Source organism: Camelus bactrianus, chromosome 6, assembly GCF_048773025.1.
Source record: "Camelus bactrianus isolate YW-2024 breed Bactrian camel chromosome 6, ASM4877302v1, whole genome shotgun sequence".
Lineage (NCBI taxonomy): Eukaryota > Metazoa > Chordata > Mammalia > Artiodactyla > Camelidae > Camelus > Camelus bactrianus.
This window is the reverse complement of record NC_133544.1, coordinates 39,225,329-39,245,977: the sequence shown is the minus strand read 5'-3', so window position 1 is coordinate 39,245,977 and position 20,649 is coordinate 39,225,329. Positions and strand designations below refer to the sequence as shown.

The 20,649-nt window shown below is 38.9% G+C and overlaps 1 protein-coding gene across 6 annotated transcripts in view; it reads left to right on the top strand.

The window, feature by feature from the left end:
• Positions 1 to 8,083, top strand: part of KTN1 (kinectin 1) — a 99,752-nt gene extending 91,669 nt beyond the window's left edge. For 5 of the 6 annotated variants that reach the window (XM_074365480.1, XM_074365484.1, XM_074365483.1 and 2 more), the window contains one exon: positions 4,680 to 7,692. In XM_074365480.1, the coding sequence (XP_074221581.1) occupies positions 4,680 to 4,750 (71 nt within the window). In that variant the 3' untranslated portion in view covers positions 4,751 to 7,692. Of the gene's footprint in view, positions 1 to 4,679 lie in introns of all 6 variants that reach the window. The other variant, XM_074365481.1, reaches the window with a different exon arrangement.
• The last annotated feature ends 12,566 nt before the right edge of the window (positions 8,084 to 20,649 follow it).

Genomic DNA, 20,649 nt, shown 5'->3' with positions numbered 1-20,649 from the left:
TGTTGTGTGGACGTATGTGTAGCATGTGTCTACCATAAATACAGGACTCATTGCCCTAGTTGAAACAGTCCCTCTTTATCTCAGAATGTCTGCATGACAGCTTCAGCGTTCTTGGAGCTTTATTTCCATCTTGTGCATATTTTGGTCTTATAACTTGGAGGAGAAAAAAAATACTTTGTCTTTTAAAAAAAAGTATATATATATATATAAGTTTCATGAATATAGCAATATACATGTATACACTACAAAGTGATCACTACCACAAGAATAGTATGCCATCTATCACCATACAGTTGACCCCCTTCACTCAGTCCACTCTCCAGCCCCCTTCCCCTCTGATAATACTAAGGTGCTCTCTGTATTTATGAGTTTGTTTTTGTTTTATTTTGTTTGTTTTTTTAAATTCCACATATGAGTGAAAAATCATGTTATTTTGTCTTTCTCCATTTGACTTATTTCACTTAGCATTAATACCTTTAAGGTCCATTTATATTATTGCAAATGGCAGGATTTCCTTCTTTTTTATGGCTGAGTAGTTTCCATTGTGTGTGTGTGTGTGTATGTATATGTATTTATCTCTTTCTGTCTGTCTGTCTGTCTATCTGTCTAATCACAGTTTCTTTACATTGGATGCTGGGTTTTACTTAAGTTTGCTTATTGATAATCAAAGAATCCATTTTTTAACTCCTGAAGTGAGAGTCTTATTAGTTGATGGTAAATAAACCATCATCAACCAAACCATGTTAGGAAACTTTTATTGCCATATTACCTGGGAATGCAGATTGATTAATTCATTAATTGATTCCTGAGTTTTACCTGTTTTAAAATGATTTAAGTCACAATGCCTTGGGTCATTAGGATGCTCTAATGTGCTGAACACTTCAGATATTTTTCTTTTGAAGCTGTTTGTTCAGTAATAATCATATTTTGGAGATCAGTGGAGTGGCCTGTGCAATGCCAGGGGGTGGCTCATCACTGAATCGTCCCTTTCAGAACCCATTTTTAGGACTCTTAGGTCATACAAAGGCCTTGGGATAGATTAGATGTCCTGGAGAAGTTGGGAGGGGCCTCCATATTGAGTATAGGGGCATTCTGTCTCACTTTTGTAGAATGATCATCCTCTGGCCTGCCATAGCACACACCCTCCTTTAGAATGCTAGTTCGGGTCAGTTACCTCTAAGAAGACTTCCAGATAGGCCCAGCTCATTTTTCTAACCTGTCAGCAAAACGAATTATACCTTAATCTTTTATCTTTGGTAGGCTGACCCCTCAGTTACCTGGAGTTAAAATTCTGCCACTTTACCCTCCTCCCCCAAATTAGAAAATAACCTTACTTCCTGTTTCATGGGGCAGCTTTCCTTCCCATGTCTTCAGTCCTGCTCTCTTTCTCTCCATGTGCTGCTTCTGTTCAGTCTTGGAAACATGCTCAGATGTCTTATTTTAACCTTATACTTCTTTCAGGTTACCTTCCCATTCTTTTTACTTCACTGTTTAACAAAGAATCTTTTTTTTTTTTAAATGAAGGCTTTTAATTTTTTTAAATTTTGGGGTGTTTTTTTAGGAGGTGTGGGAGCAGGTAGTTAAGTTTAGGGACTCAAGATTGAATCCAAGACCTTTTCTATGTTAAACACACACTCTATCACTGAACTATACCCTCTGCCTACCAAAGATTCTTAAAAAGAAGAAACTATTCTCACAGTATCTACATCCTTGCTTTGCTGCTAACTGCTCCATCTACTCTAGAATGGCTTCTCTTCCTGCCATTACAGTGAAACCACTTTGCTGAGGTCACTCATTAGTGATTTCCTAATTGCTGGATCCAATATGGGCTCTTCTTTTGCATACAAGATACCAAAAATAGTTATGAAATATACAGTGAATAAACAGTGAATATACAGTAAAGTCAGTCCATAGGCCTCTGTGTTCTAAGGGAAAGGTTTCATTTTTTAGAGCCTAAAAAATTGCAAGGTAGCCTATTTAACCCTTTGCCGTTAGACCTTATCAGTAGTATCTCTCTAGTCTCTCAAAAGCATCTTAATATTTTCTTTTTCTTCCCAAACCCATGGTCTGCTCATATTAAGTCTTATGAGCCATTTTGGCTTGCCTTTTTCCATATTTGCCTTAAACATATTAAATTTTAGACTTACACTGATCATTGGTAATAACACCTTTATTTTTCAGATTTTTTTTCTTCCTCGTTTATAAAATTGTAGTATGTAATTTGTTAAAAGAAACACATGTACCCTGGCAACACAGCCAAAACCGAACTGTTGTTTAGCAGGCAGCTCATCTAAGTGCTATCTTTTGTTAGCGGATGAATGTATGTCCAAATTGGCAAGTGAAAGGGTGAGTGAGTGGTCAGCAGTATAGATGGATTGTGTGAAGCTAGAGGTCCACGAGCACTTGAACTCTTCTTTACGTAGGCTCTACCCAGCATTGACAATGACAGCCCCTCCTTAGGGATCCCTTGGTTCCCATGGCTCTTCTTTATGCCCTTTAAATGTTTGTATTACCCTCAGGTTTTTAACTTAAGCCATCATTTTTGCTCAGTGTATTCTCCCTCTTGTCACCTCTTTTAAAACTACTGAATGATTAAATTGGAAATATAAATTTCTTAATCATCGAAATTAATAGGTTAATTAATGTCAGAATGTTGCTTCCTTTTATTATATACAAGTGCATATGAATTGTTGAAGATAGTGCTGTACATATTCAGTAAGGGAAAAGCTATTTTTAAAAGATAAAAATGAGAGAGGTGTGATATGCAGTAGTTTAATTTTCTAAATCCTAATGCACAGTACTTAGCATTTCTGTGAGTTGTAAGGGTAGGTGTATTATTCTTATATCCTTAATTTGTAAAACCTTAACCTTTGTTTTCTTTTGGAAGTCTTTCTACCTATCTTCTGTACTTCTCCCCCTTCTTCCCACCCTCTAAAAAGAAGACTATTATTCCCTCTCCCCTTTTTAATTAAGGTAATTTTTTGTAGCTTTGGACTGGTTGGTAACTAGTATTTTGTAGTATACTTTTTTGTTTCCAGATACCTACTTTTTCTTATGTTTCATATTTTCCTGGCTTCTAAGTGTTCTAAGTATGTATCCAGCCATATCAGAAAACTTCATTACTCCAGTGTCTTAGTGTGTTTGGGCTGCTATAAGAAAAATCCCACACACTGGGTGGCTTAAACAATAGACCTTTATTTTTCATGGTTCTGGAAGCTAATGAGTCAAGATCAAGGCACCAGTAGATTCTGTCAGGTGAGACCCACTTCCTTGTTTAAAGATGGCCATCTTCCTGCTGTGTCCTCACATGACAGAAAGGGCAAGGGAGCTCTGGGATCCCTTTTATAAGGGCACTAATCCCATTCATGATGGTGGAGTCTCCTAAAGGCTCCACTTGCAAACACCATTACATTGGGAGTTAGAATCTCAATATATGAATTTAGTGGGGACATAAACACTTAAACCATAACACCCAGGTTTTCTTACCTTAGAACCCGCTTGTGGAATCCTGTGGAAGGAGGAGGATGATTTTAACCAGTGACACACTTCATTAGTGTGCCTCTAAACATGAGCATGCTAACATGTCATTCATTTACATTTTCATAGCAACCCAGTGTGGTAGGTAGGTAGGTAGGGGTTATCATTATTGTTTATAATAATATTTTTTTTATTACCATTTACAACAGACTAAAGAGGTTCTGTAACTTCCCCAAAGTCAGACAGGCAGTAACTGGGTGAGCTGGGATGTAAATTAAGGTGATCTACATCCAGAGCCTATGCTCTTAATCAGCACTTTTCTTCTTCCTAATTCAGGCACTCTGTGCTGCAGTCCTTTTTGTCACTGCTTGCTTTCCTCTTCACTCTGTCTAACCCTTTGTTGGCAACCTCTTACAATTTCTGCATTCAGTTTTGACTTTTTCCTAAAGTTGGTATTTAGTTTGTCAGTAGTGAATTGGAGAGGCTCTCAGTGTTATCCAGGAAAAATTGAGGTGAAGTTTTACATGTCTGTTCTGTATATATGTGCTCTGCCTACTCCCTTTGACAAATAGAATTTTTTTAATCTTTTTTTTTTTAAGTATAGTCAGTCAGTTTACAATGTTGTGTCAGTTTCTGGTGTGCAGCATAATGTTTCAGTCGTATATACATATATATACTTGTTTTCATTATAGGTTATAAGAAACTGAACATAGTTCTCTGAGCTATACAGTAGAAACTTGTTGTTTGACTCTTCTATATATAAGTTAGTTTCTGCAAATCTTGAACTCCCAGTTTATCCCTTCCCACCCTCTTTCCCTCCTGGTAACCATTAGTTTGTTTTCTGTGTCTCTGATTCTGTTTCTCTATTGTAAATAAGTTCATTTGTGTCCTTTTTTTTTTTTTTTTTTTTTTTTTTTTTTTTTTTTTTTTTGAGATTCCACATATGAGTGATATCATACGGTATTTTTCTTTCTCTTTCTGGCTTACTTCACTTAGAGTGACCATCTCCAAGTCTATCCACGTTGCTGCAAGTGGCATTATTTTATTCTTTTTTTATGGCTGAGTAGTATACCATTGTATATATAAATCCACATCTTTTTTATCCAGTCATCTGTTGTTGGACATTTAGGTTGTTTCCATGTCTTGGCTATTGTAAATAGTGCTGCTATGAACATTGGGGTGCATGTATCTTTTTGAATTAGAGTTCCCTCTGGATATACCACCAGGATTGGGATTGCTGGATCATATGGTAAGTCTGTTTTTAGTTTCTTGAGGAATCTCCATACTGTTTTCCATAATGGCTGCACCAAACTACACTCCCACCAACAGTGTAGGAGCGTTCCCTTTTCTCCACACCCTCTCCAGCATTTATCGTTTGTGAACTTTTGAATGATGGCAGTTCTGACTGGTAATACCTCACTGTAATTTTGATTTGCATCTTTGAATTAAATCTTTTTTTTTTGTTAATAAGTTGTATGAGCTGTTTGTATATTTTGTAAATTAAGCCCTTGTCAGTCGCATCATTTGCAAATATTTTCTCCCATTCCATAGGTTGTCTTGTTTTGCTTATGGTTTCCTGTGCTGTACAAAAGCTTATAAGTTTAGTTAGGTCCCATTTGTTTATTTTTGCTTTTATTTCGATTGCCTGGGTAGAAGGCCCTAGGAGAACATTGCTAAGATTTATGTCAGAAAATGTTTTGCCTATGTTTTCTTCTAAGAGGTTTATAGTGTCTTATGTTCAAGTCTTTAAGCTATTTTGAGTTTATTTTTGTATGTGGTGTGAGGGAATGTTCTAACTTCATTGATTTACATGCAGCTGTCCAGTTTTCCCAAAACCCCTTGCTGAAGAAACTTTTCTCCATTCTATATTCTTGCCTCCTTTGTCAAAGATTAATTGACCATGAATGTGTGGGTTTATTTCTGGGCTCTCTATTCTGTTCCATTGTCCATATGTCTGTTTTTGTGTCAATACCATGCTGTTTTGATTACTATAGTTCTGTAGTCTTGTCTGAAGTCTGGGAGGGTTATTCCTCCATCTTTGTTCTTTTTCTTCGGTATTACTTTGGCAATTCTGGGATTTTAGGATTATTTGTCCTGGTTCTGTGAAAATGTCCTGGATAATTTGCTAGGGATTGCATTAAATCTGTAGATTGCTTTGGGTAGTATGACCATTTTAATAACATTAATTCTTCCAATCCCAGAGCACAGGGTATCTTTCCATTTTGTTAAGTCATCCTTAATTTCCTTAATCAGTGTTTTGTAGTTCTCCATGTGTATAAGTCTTTAACCTTGTTGGTAAGATTTATTCCTAGGTATTTAATTTTTTGGATGTGATTTTAAAAGGGTTTATTTCTTTACTTTCTTTTTCTAATATTTCATTGTTAGTGTAAAGAAATGCAACTGATTTCTGTATTTTAATGTTGTATCCTGTTACCTTGCCGAATTCATTTATCAGCTCTAGTAGTTTTTGTGTAGAGCCTTTAGGGTTTTCTATATATAGTATCATGTCATCTGCATATAGTGGTAATTTTCCTCTTCACTTCCAGTTTGGATCCCTTTTATTTCTTTTTCTTGGCTGATTGCTACGGCTAGGACTTCCAAGACTACATTGAATAGAAGTGGTGAAAGTGGGCATCCTCGTCTTGTTCCAGATTTTAGCAGGAAGACTCTCATTTTCATCATTGAGTATTACATGGGCTGTGGTTTTGTCATAACTAGGTTTTATTATGTTGAGATATGTTCTCTCTATACCTACTTTGGCAAGAGTTTTTGTCATAAATGTGTGTTGAATTTTATCAGATGCTTTTTCTGCATCTATTGAGATGATCCTATGATTTGTGTCTTTTCTTTTCTTGATGTGGTGTATGTATCATGTTAATTTGTATATGTTGAACTATCCTTATGTCCCTGGAACGAATCCGGCTTGATCATAGTCTGTGATCTTTTTTATGTGTTGTTAGTAGATTCTTTTGTGATACAGTTGTCTCTTGATTCTGAAGGAAAAAGTTTGTTTGTAGAGCTTTTGAAGTATGAGTTAATGTTTCAGATAAAAACTAGCTTTTATTTCTACATTTTACACTTGACTGTCATGTGGATCAAGTTTTCATTTCCTGTAATGTTTTTTCAGAGTGCTTCATAGTTTAATGTACCAGTGGGCTGTGTAGATTTTCTGATCAGCTGTTAATCTTGTTTTAATTAGAGGAGATGATAGCCAGTGATAACTCTGCTTTTTAACTTACTAATTGCTTCTTTTCCCTTTAGCTATTTATTTTGAAAAATCTCACACAGAAAGAAAAATTGAAAGAATATATAAGACTCACTCTTGACCTGCTTCATTTCTATATGTATAACATATTTTGTTGATGTCAAACCATTTGAAAGTAATTTTTGGATATGATGAGATTTTATTTCTAAGCACTTAAGTATACATCTCCTAAGAAAAAAGATATTCTCTTGCAAATCCATAGTATCATTATCACATCCAAAAAAACAAAAGAGTAGTTCTATAATATCGTTAAGTTTTAAGCCCATATTCAGGTTTCCCCAGTTATACCCAAAATATCTTTTCAGCTATTTTTTTCTAAACCAGGATCCAGTCAAACTTCACATGTTGCATTTGGTTAAGTCCTTTTGGTCTAATGGCTTTTGAAGTTTAATATCTTTAGTCATTTTATCTGACTTGGAAAGCTTCGTAAGACCTCAGAAAATCTCTGTCTAAAACTTAAATTATTCATGGGTGGAGAGTTGTAAATTTCAGTCTGTCTTTTCAGTGCTACTCACTCATCTTACTAGCTTTAGTGTTTTGAGTAGAACTAATACAAATGGATTTCCAGTGTTGTTCTCTTCAATGTTTTCTAAGTAGGATTTTTAAATTCCTACATTATTCTAAGTTTGGTCTGAGGTTTTGGCTCACATAGTTTAAAATCAACCGAAAAGTTTCTTCTGAATCCTGGGATTTTTTTCTTATTTTGGATCACCATTAATATTAATTGTTCTGATCCTAGTTGAAAGGGCTATGCTGGGTCAAATGGAATATGTACGTTTGGTGTTTGACAAATGTCTTCTGATTGCCTTTTGTTTCTTTGTTTTAAAATGAATTCTTTCTTTCTGATCTTTTACAGAGTGAAGTAATTGGGAAACTGTTCATTCAAGGATAACAGAAGGCATTGTATTATATTTTGCCAAATTAAAGCCTTATTTATGTTTTCACCCTTTCTACTTTGTCAGAAACACTGAACAGAGTTTTGTCTTTTCTAATCCTTGTTAGACTACTGATTTAAAGAGAGAAAAAAAAAGCCAACTCTGTAGACACCTTCAGAGTTTAGTTTTATAATAAAAACTGTTTGAATAATTAGACCTTTACATTCCTGAAGATAAGATGAACATGTAATCTTTTATCTTATTTTGCTCAATAAAATTGTTCAGAAGATCAAAAGTGGTAAAGACAATATAAAATTTAACATTTTAATACTGATGTTGTACACTGTTTTACTTAACATTTTGGGGAGTAACTGCCTCTGACTTCAACTCAAGAAAACACTTTTGTTGCTAATGTAATCAGTTTTTGTAATGGCGCCAGCAAATAAAGGGATGCTTATTATTCAAATTTGTTCTGATTTTCATTGAGCTTTAACAGATTTCATTAGCACTTCAGATCAACATTTAGAATACAATCGTCAACTGTAACCTTCAAACAAGATAAGACAGGTATGTTGCTTGTACACCTTCTCAGACTGGAACTCTGGGTCTTCTCTGTGGTTCTGTGCAGTGTAAACTGTCCTGACATGCGGGGAGTTACAGAAAGGGCAGGGCAAGTATTCCGGGTTTCAGACCTACCACCCCAACTTCGTGTAGAAGAGCTCTACTTTAATTTTCAGTATTACTGTTAATTCTTTTGAGTAATAGTTAACTTTTTAGTTTCTTCCTTGTCAGACACTGTGTTACACAGTTTACATGTGTTATCTTTGTTGTTTGAACATGTTGATAACATGTATTATCTTTTTCTTTTTCTTTTTTCTTTTTATTAATTGGATGAAAACATGGAGCTCTTCAGATGCTGGCACATATCTTACGCCACTGAGTATAGACGTACCTGCTAGGCCATACGGTGGCCTCATTGCCGTTTCAGTCATGCTTTTACCATGAGGTCTTTCCACTTTCTGCTAAACCTATCTTCTCTTGGTTTTCAGTTTTGTTCCCTCTATTCTAATTTGGAACAGCTGTAATTGTTAATGATTATTAAATTATTATGAAAAGTTGTGTTCCTGTCACTTGTATCAATTTGTCCTACTTCCTTACTCCAGAATCACATAGGACAAGCTTATCACACTCCTATTCAGTTATTCTTCCAGTGTGCCAGGATAGTTCCCTGTTCTCTGAAGTTAATTCCCTTGTAGGTTGAATACTCCCAGTTGCTTAGTTAGTGTGAATGACGCAAGGCTAAACTAGCCTAGTCATCTCATCCATCCCCAGCTGTCCATCTTTCCCCATCTAAGCACATCGCTGGGAGAGGAAGGGAGCATCAAAAGAGAGAGGGAATCCCTGTCCTTAAGCCTCTAGTAGCTCCCCTTGCCACTGTTGGCAGGAAGCAGTGAGAACATTTCTCAGGTTGGGGTGTGACTACCAGGAGGGGAGAATGACCACTGTGGTTGAGAGCAGATATCTTGATCCCTAAAAAGAATGAATGGAGAGACGTGGAAGGGAGGAGTGAGGGAATACCTGTGAAGCCAGCTATACCCCTCAGTTTGGTGTGGCAAAACTAGTGTTTCTGAGAGGTCAGTGACATCATGTAAAGCACAGGCTCAGATGCCTTGTAAGTGTTTACCTCACCAGCTAAAGGTTACAGGAAGTGAAGCTGTGGGCAGTAGCTGTATTGCCCATAGAGTTCAAGCCAGGTTGGGTTTTTACATGTTTTGCATTCCAGGACCGACCACCTGTGGCATCTACCACTCATGGGATCTGCCCTAAATGACATTTTTGGGAGGACCGGTGACCACCAGAAGAGGGCTGCAGCTGCACCTTCAGTTGAGTAAAGAGATGTTTGTCCTTGACCCCATTCGTCATGTGGGTCCCAGAGAAGGGAAGACAGAGGAGGAGTTAAGGAACTGACTCCTTCTGTCTGCCTCTGAGGCCAGTGGCCAAGCCTGAGCTGGAGGAGAGTTGGTGGGAGACAGGCTTTTAAACTGGGCTGGCCTGAAGTTGTGTTAACTGCAATTGCAGGACAGCTGTGGTATCTGCATAGGATGTGCTTAAGAGAAGAGAGGGGTGCTGGATAAAGACCATGCTTGGGAAAACAAGGCCAAGTCCAGGCTCTTCTATCAACTGATTGACAGATTTTTCTATTTTTTCTTAACTCAGTTTTTAATCATAAAAGTTTTCCTTGAAAATTGGGCAATTTCATATTAATTGGTAGAATTCTATTATGACAGCTAACATATATCACACACCTTGTCACATGCCACACTTTTTTAAAGCACTTTGCTTGCAGTTGCTCATTTAATCACCAGAATTTACTGAAGGGGGAGTACTTTCATTGACATCTCCATTTGATAGATAAAGAAATTGAGGCCGAGGGAGGACAACTAAAGGTCTCACAGCTACAGACTGGAGGAGCTAGGATTCCATTCTCCAGCTTAAGCTTTCTGGCCCGATTCTCTTATTGGCTCATTCATACATCTGTTCACATACGTATGTGTGTGTAATTATATATAATTTCACACACATGTATGTGAATATATGAATATGTATATATAAATTTATAATTAAAAATACCATATATATATATATTTTTTTTAGCCCTCATTTGTTCCTGATGTTAATATACCTTCTCATTTTCTTCTGTTTGTACTTTCCAAGGGATTGTCAACCTCTGTGGTTCTCAAAAGTGTGGTCTGCAGAATCTTGGGCATCTCCAGGAGTTTGAAAGGTCAAAACTACTTCAATAATACTAAGCTGTTATTTACCTTTTTCCCTGATGGTGCTAAAGCAGTGTAGGTAAACTATTGGTGCTTCGGCAAAGATCAAAAGCAGTGGCTCCTAACAGTTAGTAGTTACTGTATTTTCACCACTATTCCACTCCCAGTAAAAACAGTCTGAAGTTCACTTAATATCTTTTCTAATGAGATCAATAGAGATATTAATGAACATGGTTTTTTGGTAAATATAATGAAATGTATGAACATTTGGAAGATCTGCATAACTCAGTGAACCAGTATTCCCAAATGACCAACGAACTGTTAGAAAATCAAGCATAGACAGAACAGCCAAAGATCGAGATAAACCAATGAATTTTAATGTAACAGTGCAAAAAGTTCATTGATAAGATTTCAGACTCCACATTACAATTAATCTTTAAGAAATTATCACATGTTGAGTTTTGCTGTTGTGTAAAAGAATATCAACAATTATCTGAAATGACTACACCTCTGTTTTCCAATGACATACCAGTGTGAGGCCGTATTTTCTTCATATACTTCACCAAAGCAACATATCACAGCAGACTGAATGCAGAAACAGTTGTCTTCTGTTAAGCCATATACTGAAGAAATTTGCAAACATGTACAAGAACAGTGCCAGTTTTCTCACTGTATTTTTTTGGTTGGTTTGTTTTGGAAAATTAAGTTATATTTCATGAGAGCATGTTCATTATGCTGTTACTTTAAAGTAAATTTTAAAATGAACATTTGTAATTTTTCTTGGCTTTAACTTCTAGTACATTGAATATGCATAGAGGTAATTAAAACAAAAGCTTTTTAAAATGTGAAGGAGTTCTGAGATCAAAAATTTGAAGGCTACCTGTCTAGTATCTTGTTATTTCCAACAGTTTTTAATTATTTTGAGCAGTTGTAGCAGCACTCTCTTGTTGTATTTTGTTTTACATTTAATTCATTTGTGTTCTTAACATTTTCAGTCTTTTTACTTTCTTCGCATTTATTTTGTTGCACTTTGTCAACTTCTTGTCTTTAAATTTTAATTCATTTATTCTTAATTCTTCTTGTTTTCTAATTCCTTTTAGAGGCCGTAACTTTTCCTCTGAACTTTTTCGCATCACACAGATTTTGAGATGCAGGGATTTTGTTGTCTTTCAGTTCTTAAGTTTAAAAAATCATGAATATTTCAAATATACAGAAAAATATGGAAAATAATAGGAAAAAAACCCTGTGTACCCCCACTTAATATCAAATATTAACATTTTGTCATATTTGCTTTGAGTTTTTTCTTTTTAAATAAAAGGAACAAAACAGTAGGTAAAGTTGAAGCATCTTGTATACCTCTCCCTGACCCCATTTCCCTCCCTCTCCAGATGTAGCCACTGCACTGAAGGAAATGTTTATCATTTAATTTTTTTTTGAAGTATAGTTGATTTACAATATTGTGTTAGTTTCAGGTATACAGCATAGTGATTAAGTATTTTTGCAGATTATACCCCATTGTAGGTTATTATAATATAATGACTTTACTTCCCTGTGCTGTGTAGTATATCCTTGTTGCTTATCTATTTTATGTATAGCAGTTTGTTAATCAAGCTAAGAGGTTTTTTTTGTAGTGTTTGTATTTTCCACATCATGGATTTTTAAGGTATTGTTTTTGAATGTTATTACATTTGAGTGGCCTGTGTGACACCAATTTCCTAAATATGTGGAGAATTCAGATGAAAGAAAAATTATAACCACCCCCTCAAAATGATTTAGTTTGGTTCAAAATAAAAGAGGTTATCAGCAAGAACGCTAAGCTTTGGCAGGAAATGATCTTATTTGTGGAGTTGTTTGAATTTTCAAATTACTTTACCAGGCTGCTTGTTACCCTCTTCAGTTAGAAAGTAAGAGCGGTGGGGAATATTTATTTTCCCATGATCTCAGGAGTACAGGAAACAGAGTCAAACGGGTGGAGAAAGGTCTTAATTATTTACATATATATTTATGCACTGTCTCTTGCTTTTGTTGTAAACAATCAAGAAATTATGAGTTTTTCAGTTAAGAGCAGGCTTTTCTTGAGCTATTCAGTAGAGTTCTTGAGATTTCATTTAACGCCAAGTATAAAGTTTCTGTTTATCTGTTGAATGCAGTATTCCTTTTAAAAACATTTGAATATGCTATTATTGATGGTAATCTATAGCCTGAGTTTTATGAAATGGAACTTTGTTCACTTACGTTGATGAATTAATAAGTTCCATCACCACCTGAATTGTGCAGGCTTTTCATCCTGTGCATCTAGTTTTTCTCCTTGCTAGCTGAACAAGTAAAATAAAACTGTGGGCCTAGTGTATTCTAACCCAAATGCAATCATGAGTTTTCTTCCACAGTTCCCCTGTTGCCAAGTTCATGGTCAGTATTTGTAAATATTGTTCCAAGCAATTGAAAAGAATATTTCCTACTTGTTAAATTCAAATTTATTAATTCCCACCATTCCCAAACTGTTCCTAGTTCATTAGGTCTAGGGTGGGGTTCAAGAATCTGCATTTTAAGCAAGTTCCAGAGATGCTGATGTTGCTCCTTTGGGAACCACACTTTGAAACCACACACTATGGTTTTCAGTTTGTTTTTTTTTCTTTTGCAGTTTCTTCACATTTTCTTGTCAAAGGAGAGTTCTTGTTTTCAAATACTGCTAAATGTTTACTAATTATTTTTATGTTTTTCTAATTTCTACGAATTTGGGGAGGGAGAGAAAGATTGCAGCATGTCACAACCTACCACCTTGAAAACCGAATTCTCCCAAAGTAAGCCTAAAAAGGGTAAAGCGCTAATTAGTGGTTTTCTTGATGTTTCTTATTTTCAGATTATGCCACACAAGGAGTATTTTTTTAAAAGTAAGTTTACCTTAAGCTTTTTCCCTCTTTGCTGAATATCTTTATATGCATGAATGCTATTTTCCCATTGACCAATGTTATGATTTTTATCCCCTTAAAGGAAGACTCAGTTGGAATAGAATGAGAAAAACAAGTTTTTCTGACTTTTGATACCAAGGATAGGATAATTTATGCACTCAGCAGTGTGAGGACAGTATGAAAACCCAGGTATAAAGATTCTTACAGAATCTTTGCCTTAATGTTCCCTTAGGGGACAGTTTTTATGGACTCGATCTTCTGTTAGAACAGATGAACATGCACAGTCAGATGGAAGAGGGTTTTTTATGACAGTCATGGTAACTTCTGACCGTAGCTTGACACCTATTTTGAATAAACTAATTGTATTTCCAACCCACACTTGTGTAGAAAATACAAAGCTTTCTCTTGGGTGTTGAGGGCCTGGTTTGGATGAGTGGCCTCAAGAGAACTGGCCCTGCTCTCTAATCATCTCAGAATAACTTAGGAGTGAAGTACACACTACTTACTTACCCCCTTAAAATGTGTCACCCAACACCTTAGACCATACTGGATTTTAACTGGATTATGGCTGATGCCTCTATAAAACAGCTAATTTACTTGGGGCATTTTATCAGTGATGATAATAATACAAAAATAATGGCAATTGTAATAATTACATTTATTGAATGCTATTTTTCAGGTACTATGCTAAGTGTTTTTAAGTGCATGTTACATTTTGCTGATGATTTACTTTTGAAGACCATCTGAAAAGATGTATTGTTGTGGGAGTATATCTTTTGGAGTGACGAGAGAGCTTTCCAATGCCTAAGTTGAGTTTTTGGTAACCCAAGGCCTAGACATTCTAGAAGCTGAAAAAGGGAAGGAAAAGGATTCTCTTCTGGAGCCTCCAGAAGGAACTTGGGCCTGTCAACATCTTGATTTATACCAATGGTACCCATGTGGGACCTCTGACCTCCAGGACTGTAAGAAAATTAATTTGTGTTGTTATAAGCCACTAGGTTTATGGTATTTGTTACTGCAGCAGTAGGAAACTGATACGTTTGCTCTTGGCAGAGATTTCCTATCATCTGCACCCTGGAGGGGTGTTCCTGCTTGTTCAGCTGCTGCAGACCAGCTCTGGCCCAGGGCAACCCAGTGATCTGCCACCTCTGGGCTGCAGCCACACTCTCCAGGGAGGTTTGAACCCCTGCCTCCCCTTTTATTCTGTGCTTTTCTAGGGGATCTCCCTCAGCCCCAAGGTTTACTTTATAGAGTTATTTTTACCCTGTTACAGGACAACCTGTATAATTAATAGTTCTTTATATTAAACTTTACCTGTTCAAATTTTGTGAGTTTTTGTCTCTTGATCAGCCGTTAACTGATAGACCCTCCAATCAACTATCCTCTTCCAGATTTTCATTCTCACAGTGCCGTGTGCTTTCTCCCCATTGACCCAGTTTTTCACCTTGCTTTCTTCCCGCCTGAACCTTTCCACTTCACCCTCTGGAAATCCTTTCCCTTGGAAAACTGACACTTTTTATCCATTCTTTAATTTAAAAAATTTTACTTCCTTGATTATTATGCTATCCAGAAATGTTTTGTCTCCTCTTTCCTCTCAACCGTACAGCTCCTAGTCATGCCTCCCCATTTGTTAAAAACTGACATCTACCTCATAGCTTTTTCTCCAATGTAAGTTCCACAACCATCACAGGTGATTTGAATGTCCATACTGAATTGTCCCACTCAGTATTCTAGGCTCCCAATTTTTAGACCTTGACTACTGTAGAGTTTCTTACGGCTGCTATAACAACTTGCCAAAAATTTAGTGGGTTAAAAACAATACAAATTTATTCTTTTATAGTTGTGGAGGCTAGAAGTCCAAAATCAAGTCAAGGGGTCAGTAGGAGTGGGTCCCTCTGGAGGATCTAGAGGAGAATCCGTTCCCTTGTCTTTCCTAGTTTCTGGAGGCCTCCTGCATCCCTTGGCTCATGAGCCCTTCTTTATCTCACTCCAACCTTTTCTGTTGTTGCATCTCCTAGTTCCTCTTTTGACCTTCTTGCCTTCCTTTTAAGGGACCCTTGTGATTACACTTGAGGCCCAACTTGATAATCCAGGATAATTTTCCCACGTCAAGATTTCTAACTTAATCACATCTGCAAGCCCCCCCCCTTGCCAAGTAACATAACATCGTCCCAGGTTCTGGGAGTTAGGACGTGATTCTCTTTTGGGAGGCCATGATACAGACTACTGCAACTCCAAAGACCTTTATCTTTATCCCTATCTATGAGCACACCTTGAACCTTGTCATAATTCTCCAGTATTACAGTCTTTGGTACTATCTTCCATCATTCCAGATCTCTTGACCTCTAAATCCTACAGCTCATGGAGGCTTTAGCCCCTCGGCGGCCTTAAAAAAAAGTTATAATGCCTATTGATTTCATTCCTTTATGGTACCACATAGCTATGTTTTTTTGAGTGAATATATGAAATTCTGTTACCCCTTATCACTCACAGCAAAGAGCTTCAAATCTGTATAAGAGACTATTCAAGTGGAAGCTAATTGCAGAGTAGAGTGGGACTCTGCCGTATTACAGGATTCTGAAAATGGAGGAATGGAGAAGTGGTCCTGCTGCTCTTACTTCCTACCTCCACAGTGATGGCAGAATAGGGATTGGAGTTAGAAATTAGTTAAGAAGGGAATTTTTCAGAGATTGATGTTACTGTGCTGTGAGTCCCACCCTCACCAAGAGGGAGGAATGGGGGGATCTTTCATCACCAATCAAGAGGAAGGGCCTTCAACTAGGACCGTCTCAGGAGCTTGTAATGCATCCTCTGTGTTTGGAAAACAGTGGACTGGTGACTCACTCCCTCCTGGAAAATCCAAAGGCTGAGAGATGGTCACTTTCATGGCAAATTAGAGGAGAGGTGGCTCTGCTGGACATTACCCACATTTTTCAGAATGAAGGCTATGTGGATGCCTTCCATGGACCAGACATGAGCCATGTGAGAGAGAAAGCCAGTGGGATTGCCTTGGATTGTGTCCAGAAAAGACCCTGCAGTCAAAAGTGAAGATACCACCAGATGCCTATGAGTTGAGGAAGAAGTAACTAGCAAGTTCCTGCCCTCAAGGCGAGTGTGAGTTCTCCAAGGCTGGGAATGGAGGACTCGGGGTTGGCAGAGTCTCACCAAGGGGCGCAGATCCTAGAGTCTGTGCTCGAAGAAGAGCCATGCAGAAGAGCGCCCAGACCACAGCACACTGTGTGGGCGAGCAGGAGCTGATATTGAGTGTGGCCACTGGGGCTTATCAGTTACCACAGCACGTTCCCACATACAGCAAAGCCGTTTACCCAGAGGGTTGTGTTGAGAAAAGTGAAGAGCCCCGAGTAATGTTCGCCCCCTCCCTCCACAGTGAGTAGAGCAGCCCTCATCACACAGCACGTGTGCCGATGTGCGTCTGTGCCAGGGGAACTGGACCCCTGTTGCCAGGGAGCCTGTTTAGGTTCCTTGAGCATTGTCTCTCAGCCTAATTTATTGGTTTTTCTTATTCTTTTAAGTTTTATTCAGGTGTGCAGATTATCTGAGGATCTCAGCAAGAGGCAGCATCTTGATATATTGGGCCAAATCGAGGTTAAGCCCATTCCTTCTTGGCTTCGTTTCTAGGTGATTTTTGTTTGCTTACTTGCTTGCTTTTTGGCTGGGAATAGGGTACTTCCTGAAAAATATGGGTAGGCTACAGTATGTTTATGGAGGATGTGTGACTTTCATTCATTCAGCAAGTTTTATTTGTTTATCTTCTAGGAACCAGGCAGAAAGTCTGGGGCTGGGACACAGCAGAGAGCAGGAGGCATGATGGTGTCTCCACAGAACTCAGGGGGCCCACAGAGGGTTACAGAGCATGAAAAACCCAGGGGCAGGGCCACTGAGACTGGTCAGGGATGGCTCCCAGGAGGACGCAACATCCAAGGCCTGAAGTGGAAGGTACAGGCAGACAAGGAAAATTGGGGTGGGGAGTGGCAGAGGGGGAGGAGGGGGTGGAGCAGAAGGGACAGGAGAGGGTGATGGATGATGTAGGTGTGTTTCTACCTTCGTCTACATGGTTCTCCCCTCCTGTTGTCAAGCAAGCACACTATAATGGTGACTTGACAATTCTGTACATAGAGCTTCACTCATAAAGCATTTCTGAATGAGAACCAGCACAGCAATCAGGGCAGTCATTTATGGATTATGAATTAGGGCTCAAAACTTGGCTTAAGCATGTCTTAGTCCACTCAGGCTGTATAACAAAATACCATAGACTGGCTTGCAAACAACAGAAATACATTTCTCACAGTTCTAGGGGCTGGAAGTCTGAGGTCAGGGGGCCGCCATGGTGGGATGAGGGCCCACTTTCAGGTCAGACTTCTCATTGTATCTTCACGTGCGGGAAGGGGCAAAGGAACTCTCAAGGGCCTCTTTTGTAAGGGCACTAATTTCATTCGCAAGGGCTCCTTATCATGATCTAATCACCTCCCAGAGGCGCAGCTTATAATGCCATCACCTTGGGGGTTAGGTTTCAACATAAGGGTTTTGGGAGGACAACATTCAGACCAGAGCAAGCATCATACCTGCTTTGAAACATTCCTAACCCTGTGTGGCCTGTCCACCCAAAAGCTGCACCCGAACTTCATCTCTTTTGCTGCCTCCCACTATAGGGCCTAAAAAGCCAAATGCTTTTCCAGCTTCCCTTGCAGCTAAGGGTGGCCATGTAAGCCAGATCTGGACTGTGAACCCTGACTGGAAGTCTATAGGAGGGTCTTCTGGGAAAGCAAAGGGATGTGAGCTGGTCTAGCCCTTTGGCCTTTCCTCTTTCTCCTGTCTTGAATATAGACACAATGGCTGGAGATGCAGCAGTTACCTTGTGACCTGAAGGACAAGCCAAAGAAATTTTAGAATAGGCCTCCAAATCTTTGAAACTCTTACCTACCCCTGTAACTTCTCACCTCCAGACTTCTGAGTATGCAAACAGAAACAGAAATGAAAACAATTTGTTCAAACCACTTTAGTGTTTTGCAACCCAAATAAGTCTTGTTACACAATGGTAGGCAGAATTTGGTAGTCCTGCCTTTGTTTCTGTCTCACTTGTTGCAGTCTTCTACTCATCATCACTGACTATTCCTCCTTTTTGGTTTGTCTGTGTGGCTTTCCTAGTACTGTGAGCCCTTCGGGTCAGGGACTATCTTACCATTTTGGTAACCCCAAAGCTACTACAGGGCCTGGCACATAATAGCTGCTTAGTTTCACTTAGTGTAATGAGTGAAGGACTGAAAGAATAATGTGGCCATGTGGAGGATGGTGTGGAAGGAGACAGTGGCAGTGAGACCAGTGAAGAGGCTGTAGCAGTGGGAATCCAGGCAATGGGCTCTGAGAGCCTGAGCTAAAGCAGCACCATACAGGTGAGAGAGAGGATGGATTCAGGGCTTATTTAGGAGGCAGAAGGGCAGGACCTGTGAGGGTGTGGGGAAGAAAGGAAGAGAGAAGAAGTCTCAAGGATGGCTGAGAACTCCTTATTGCATGGTGGGTTTGGGCGTCCACTAGTTCTGTAATCTTGGGTCAGTTCCTCAGACATGTCAGCACCTTTGTCATCCCACCTGAAAAATAGGGATAACAGTAACACACACACTTCTTAGGTTTGTTGTGAGAGGTGAACGGCTTAGCACCCATAATTCCTGATAACAGGCCTGGCACATTGTAAGTGTTCCTCAGTTGTTACTCATCGTCACCATCATCATCAGTGCTGGGCAGGAGAGCAAGAAACTAAGGAGGTTGTTGAGAGAGGGGTGAGAACGAGCTGGAGGGGAGTCAGGAGGAGTGGGGAGGAAAAGCTGGGCTAGCAGAGTGACTTGAGGATGCTAAACACCTTCTCAGGCTCATCCCCTGAAAAGAAAGTCTTTATTAAAACTGGGACTGAAAGTCATTTAATGATCTCAAGAGGAATGGGATGAGATACAGGCTGCTCTTATTCACGACTTGTGTCAACTGGTTATGCTGCTTTGATTATTGTTTTAAACATGTCCCAAAGGGGCTTAGGGTAAGAAATGAAGAGTTGAAAAATGCTCATTTTTAATGTGAAGAATTGTAAGCTATTCTGGGACACAGCAGGAGTCTCGGGAGGGTTGTGCCTAACAGATTTCTGAAACAATGAAACCTAACAGCAAGAATAACATAAGAGGCACCATGTGAGGACCATTAGCCTCGAGGCGGTGGAGGATGCTGCATGATTAGGAAGGGTGACATAGCGGGGCAGAAACCACACCGGAGCTGCTGCAGCTGGAGCCATTTGTAAGGTTCCATTTGAACAACGTCAGAAGCTCCACTTGCTACATGCCTATGGGGGTCAGGTATCTCACGTGGAACTCTATTGCTGCGTCCAGTGCAGCTCGAGACCGAGGATGGGTGATGCAAGGCTTAAGAAACAGAGACAAAGAGCAAAGATGGGACCTGGGGACTCAAGATCTCATGGATCCAGAGTCCTGAAACCCTGGTCAACATCATATTTATTAGGAGTATACAGCTCAGAAAAAAGCTCAGAGGTGAGGCTTTAGATATTCCATGCGATAAGCACTAAGTTCTGCTTGCTGATTAACTGATTAATTCCAGGCCTATCCCTTCCAGGAACAATCACCCTCCTCAGGGGTATGCAAAATTTCTAAATCTATCCTGTTATTGCCTCCAGGCCATCTCAAATATTTCCCCTGGGCTTAACCGCATGCTTTCATGCCAGAACAAAGTTCTGTTAATGGATGACCTGGCTTTCCAGGACCTTCCATTGTTTCACCCTAAGGAAATATCTGCCCTCCTTCGTGCCCTTATGGTCAATCGCAGGATTGCCCACCACAAATTTTACTTAGCATAATGTGTGCTATAGGTCATCTACTTCATAAAACATTAAAACAAAACAAGCATGTGCATTTTAAGCAACCAAATGTGAATATATTTTAAGCTCATGGAAATTTAGGTGCGGCTTGTTTTCCAGCTGTTCATTTTCCAGCGGCTTGTTTTCCAGCTGTTCGTTTCCCAGTACTCTACCCAGTACTTCCTCTTGATTTCCCTGCAAGAGTGGGATATTGTTATGTCCATTTTAAGGGTGAGAAACTGATGATTGAGGAGATTAAGTGACATTTCAAAAATCCACTAGCCAGGAAGAGGTAGAATCAGGATTCAAACTGTGTCTGGTCACCACGGTCTAGCTGTTTCCTCTTCATTGTGTTGCAGATCATGATGCTGCTGCTCAGGAAATTTTATTGGATGAGGTTTGGCCTCATATTACAGGAGGTGCTTTTCAGCTCATACTCAATGTGGAAGTTCACTTGCCACCAGAAAGGGCAGAGTAT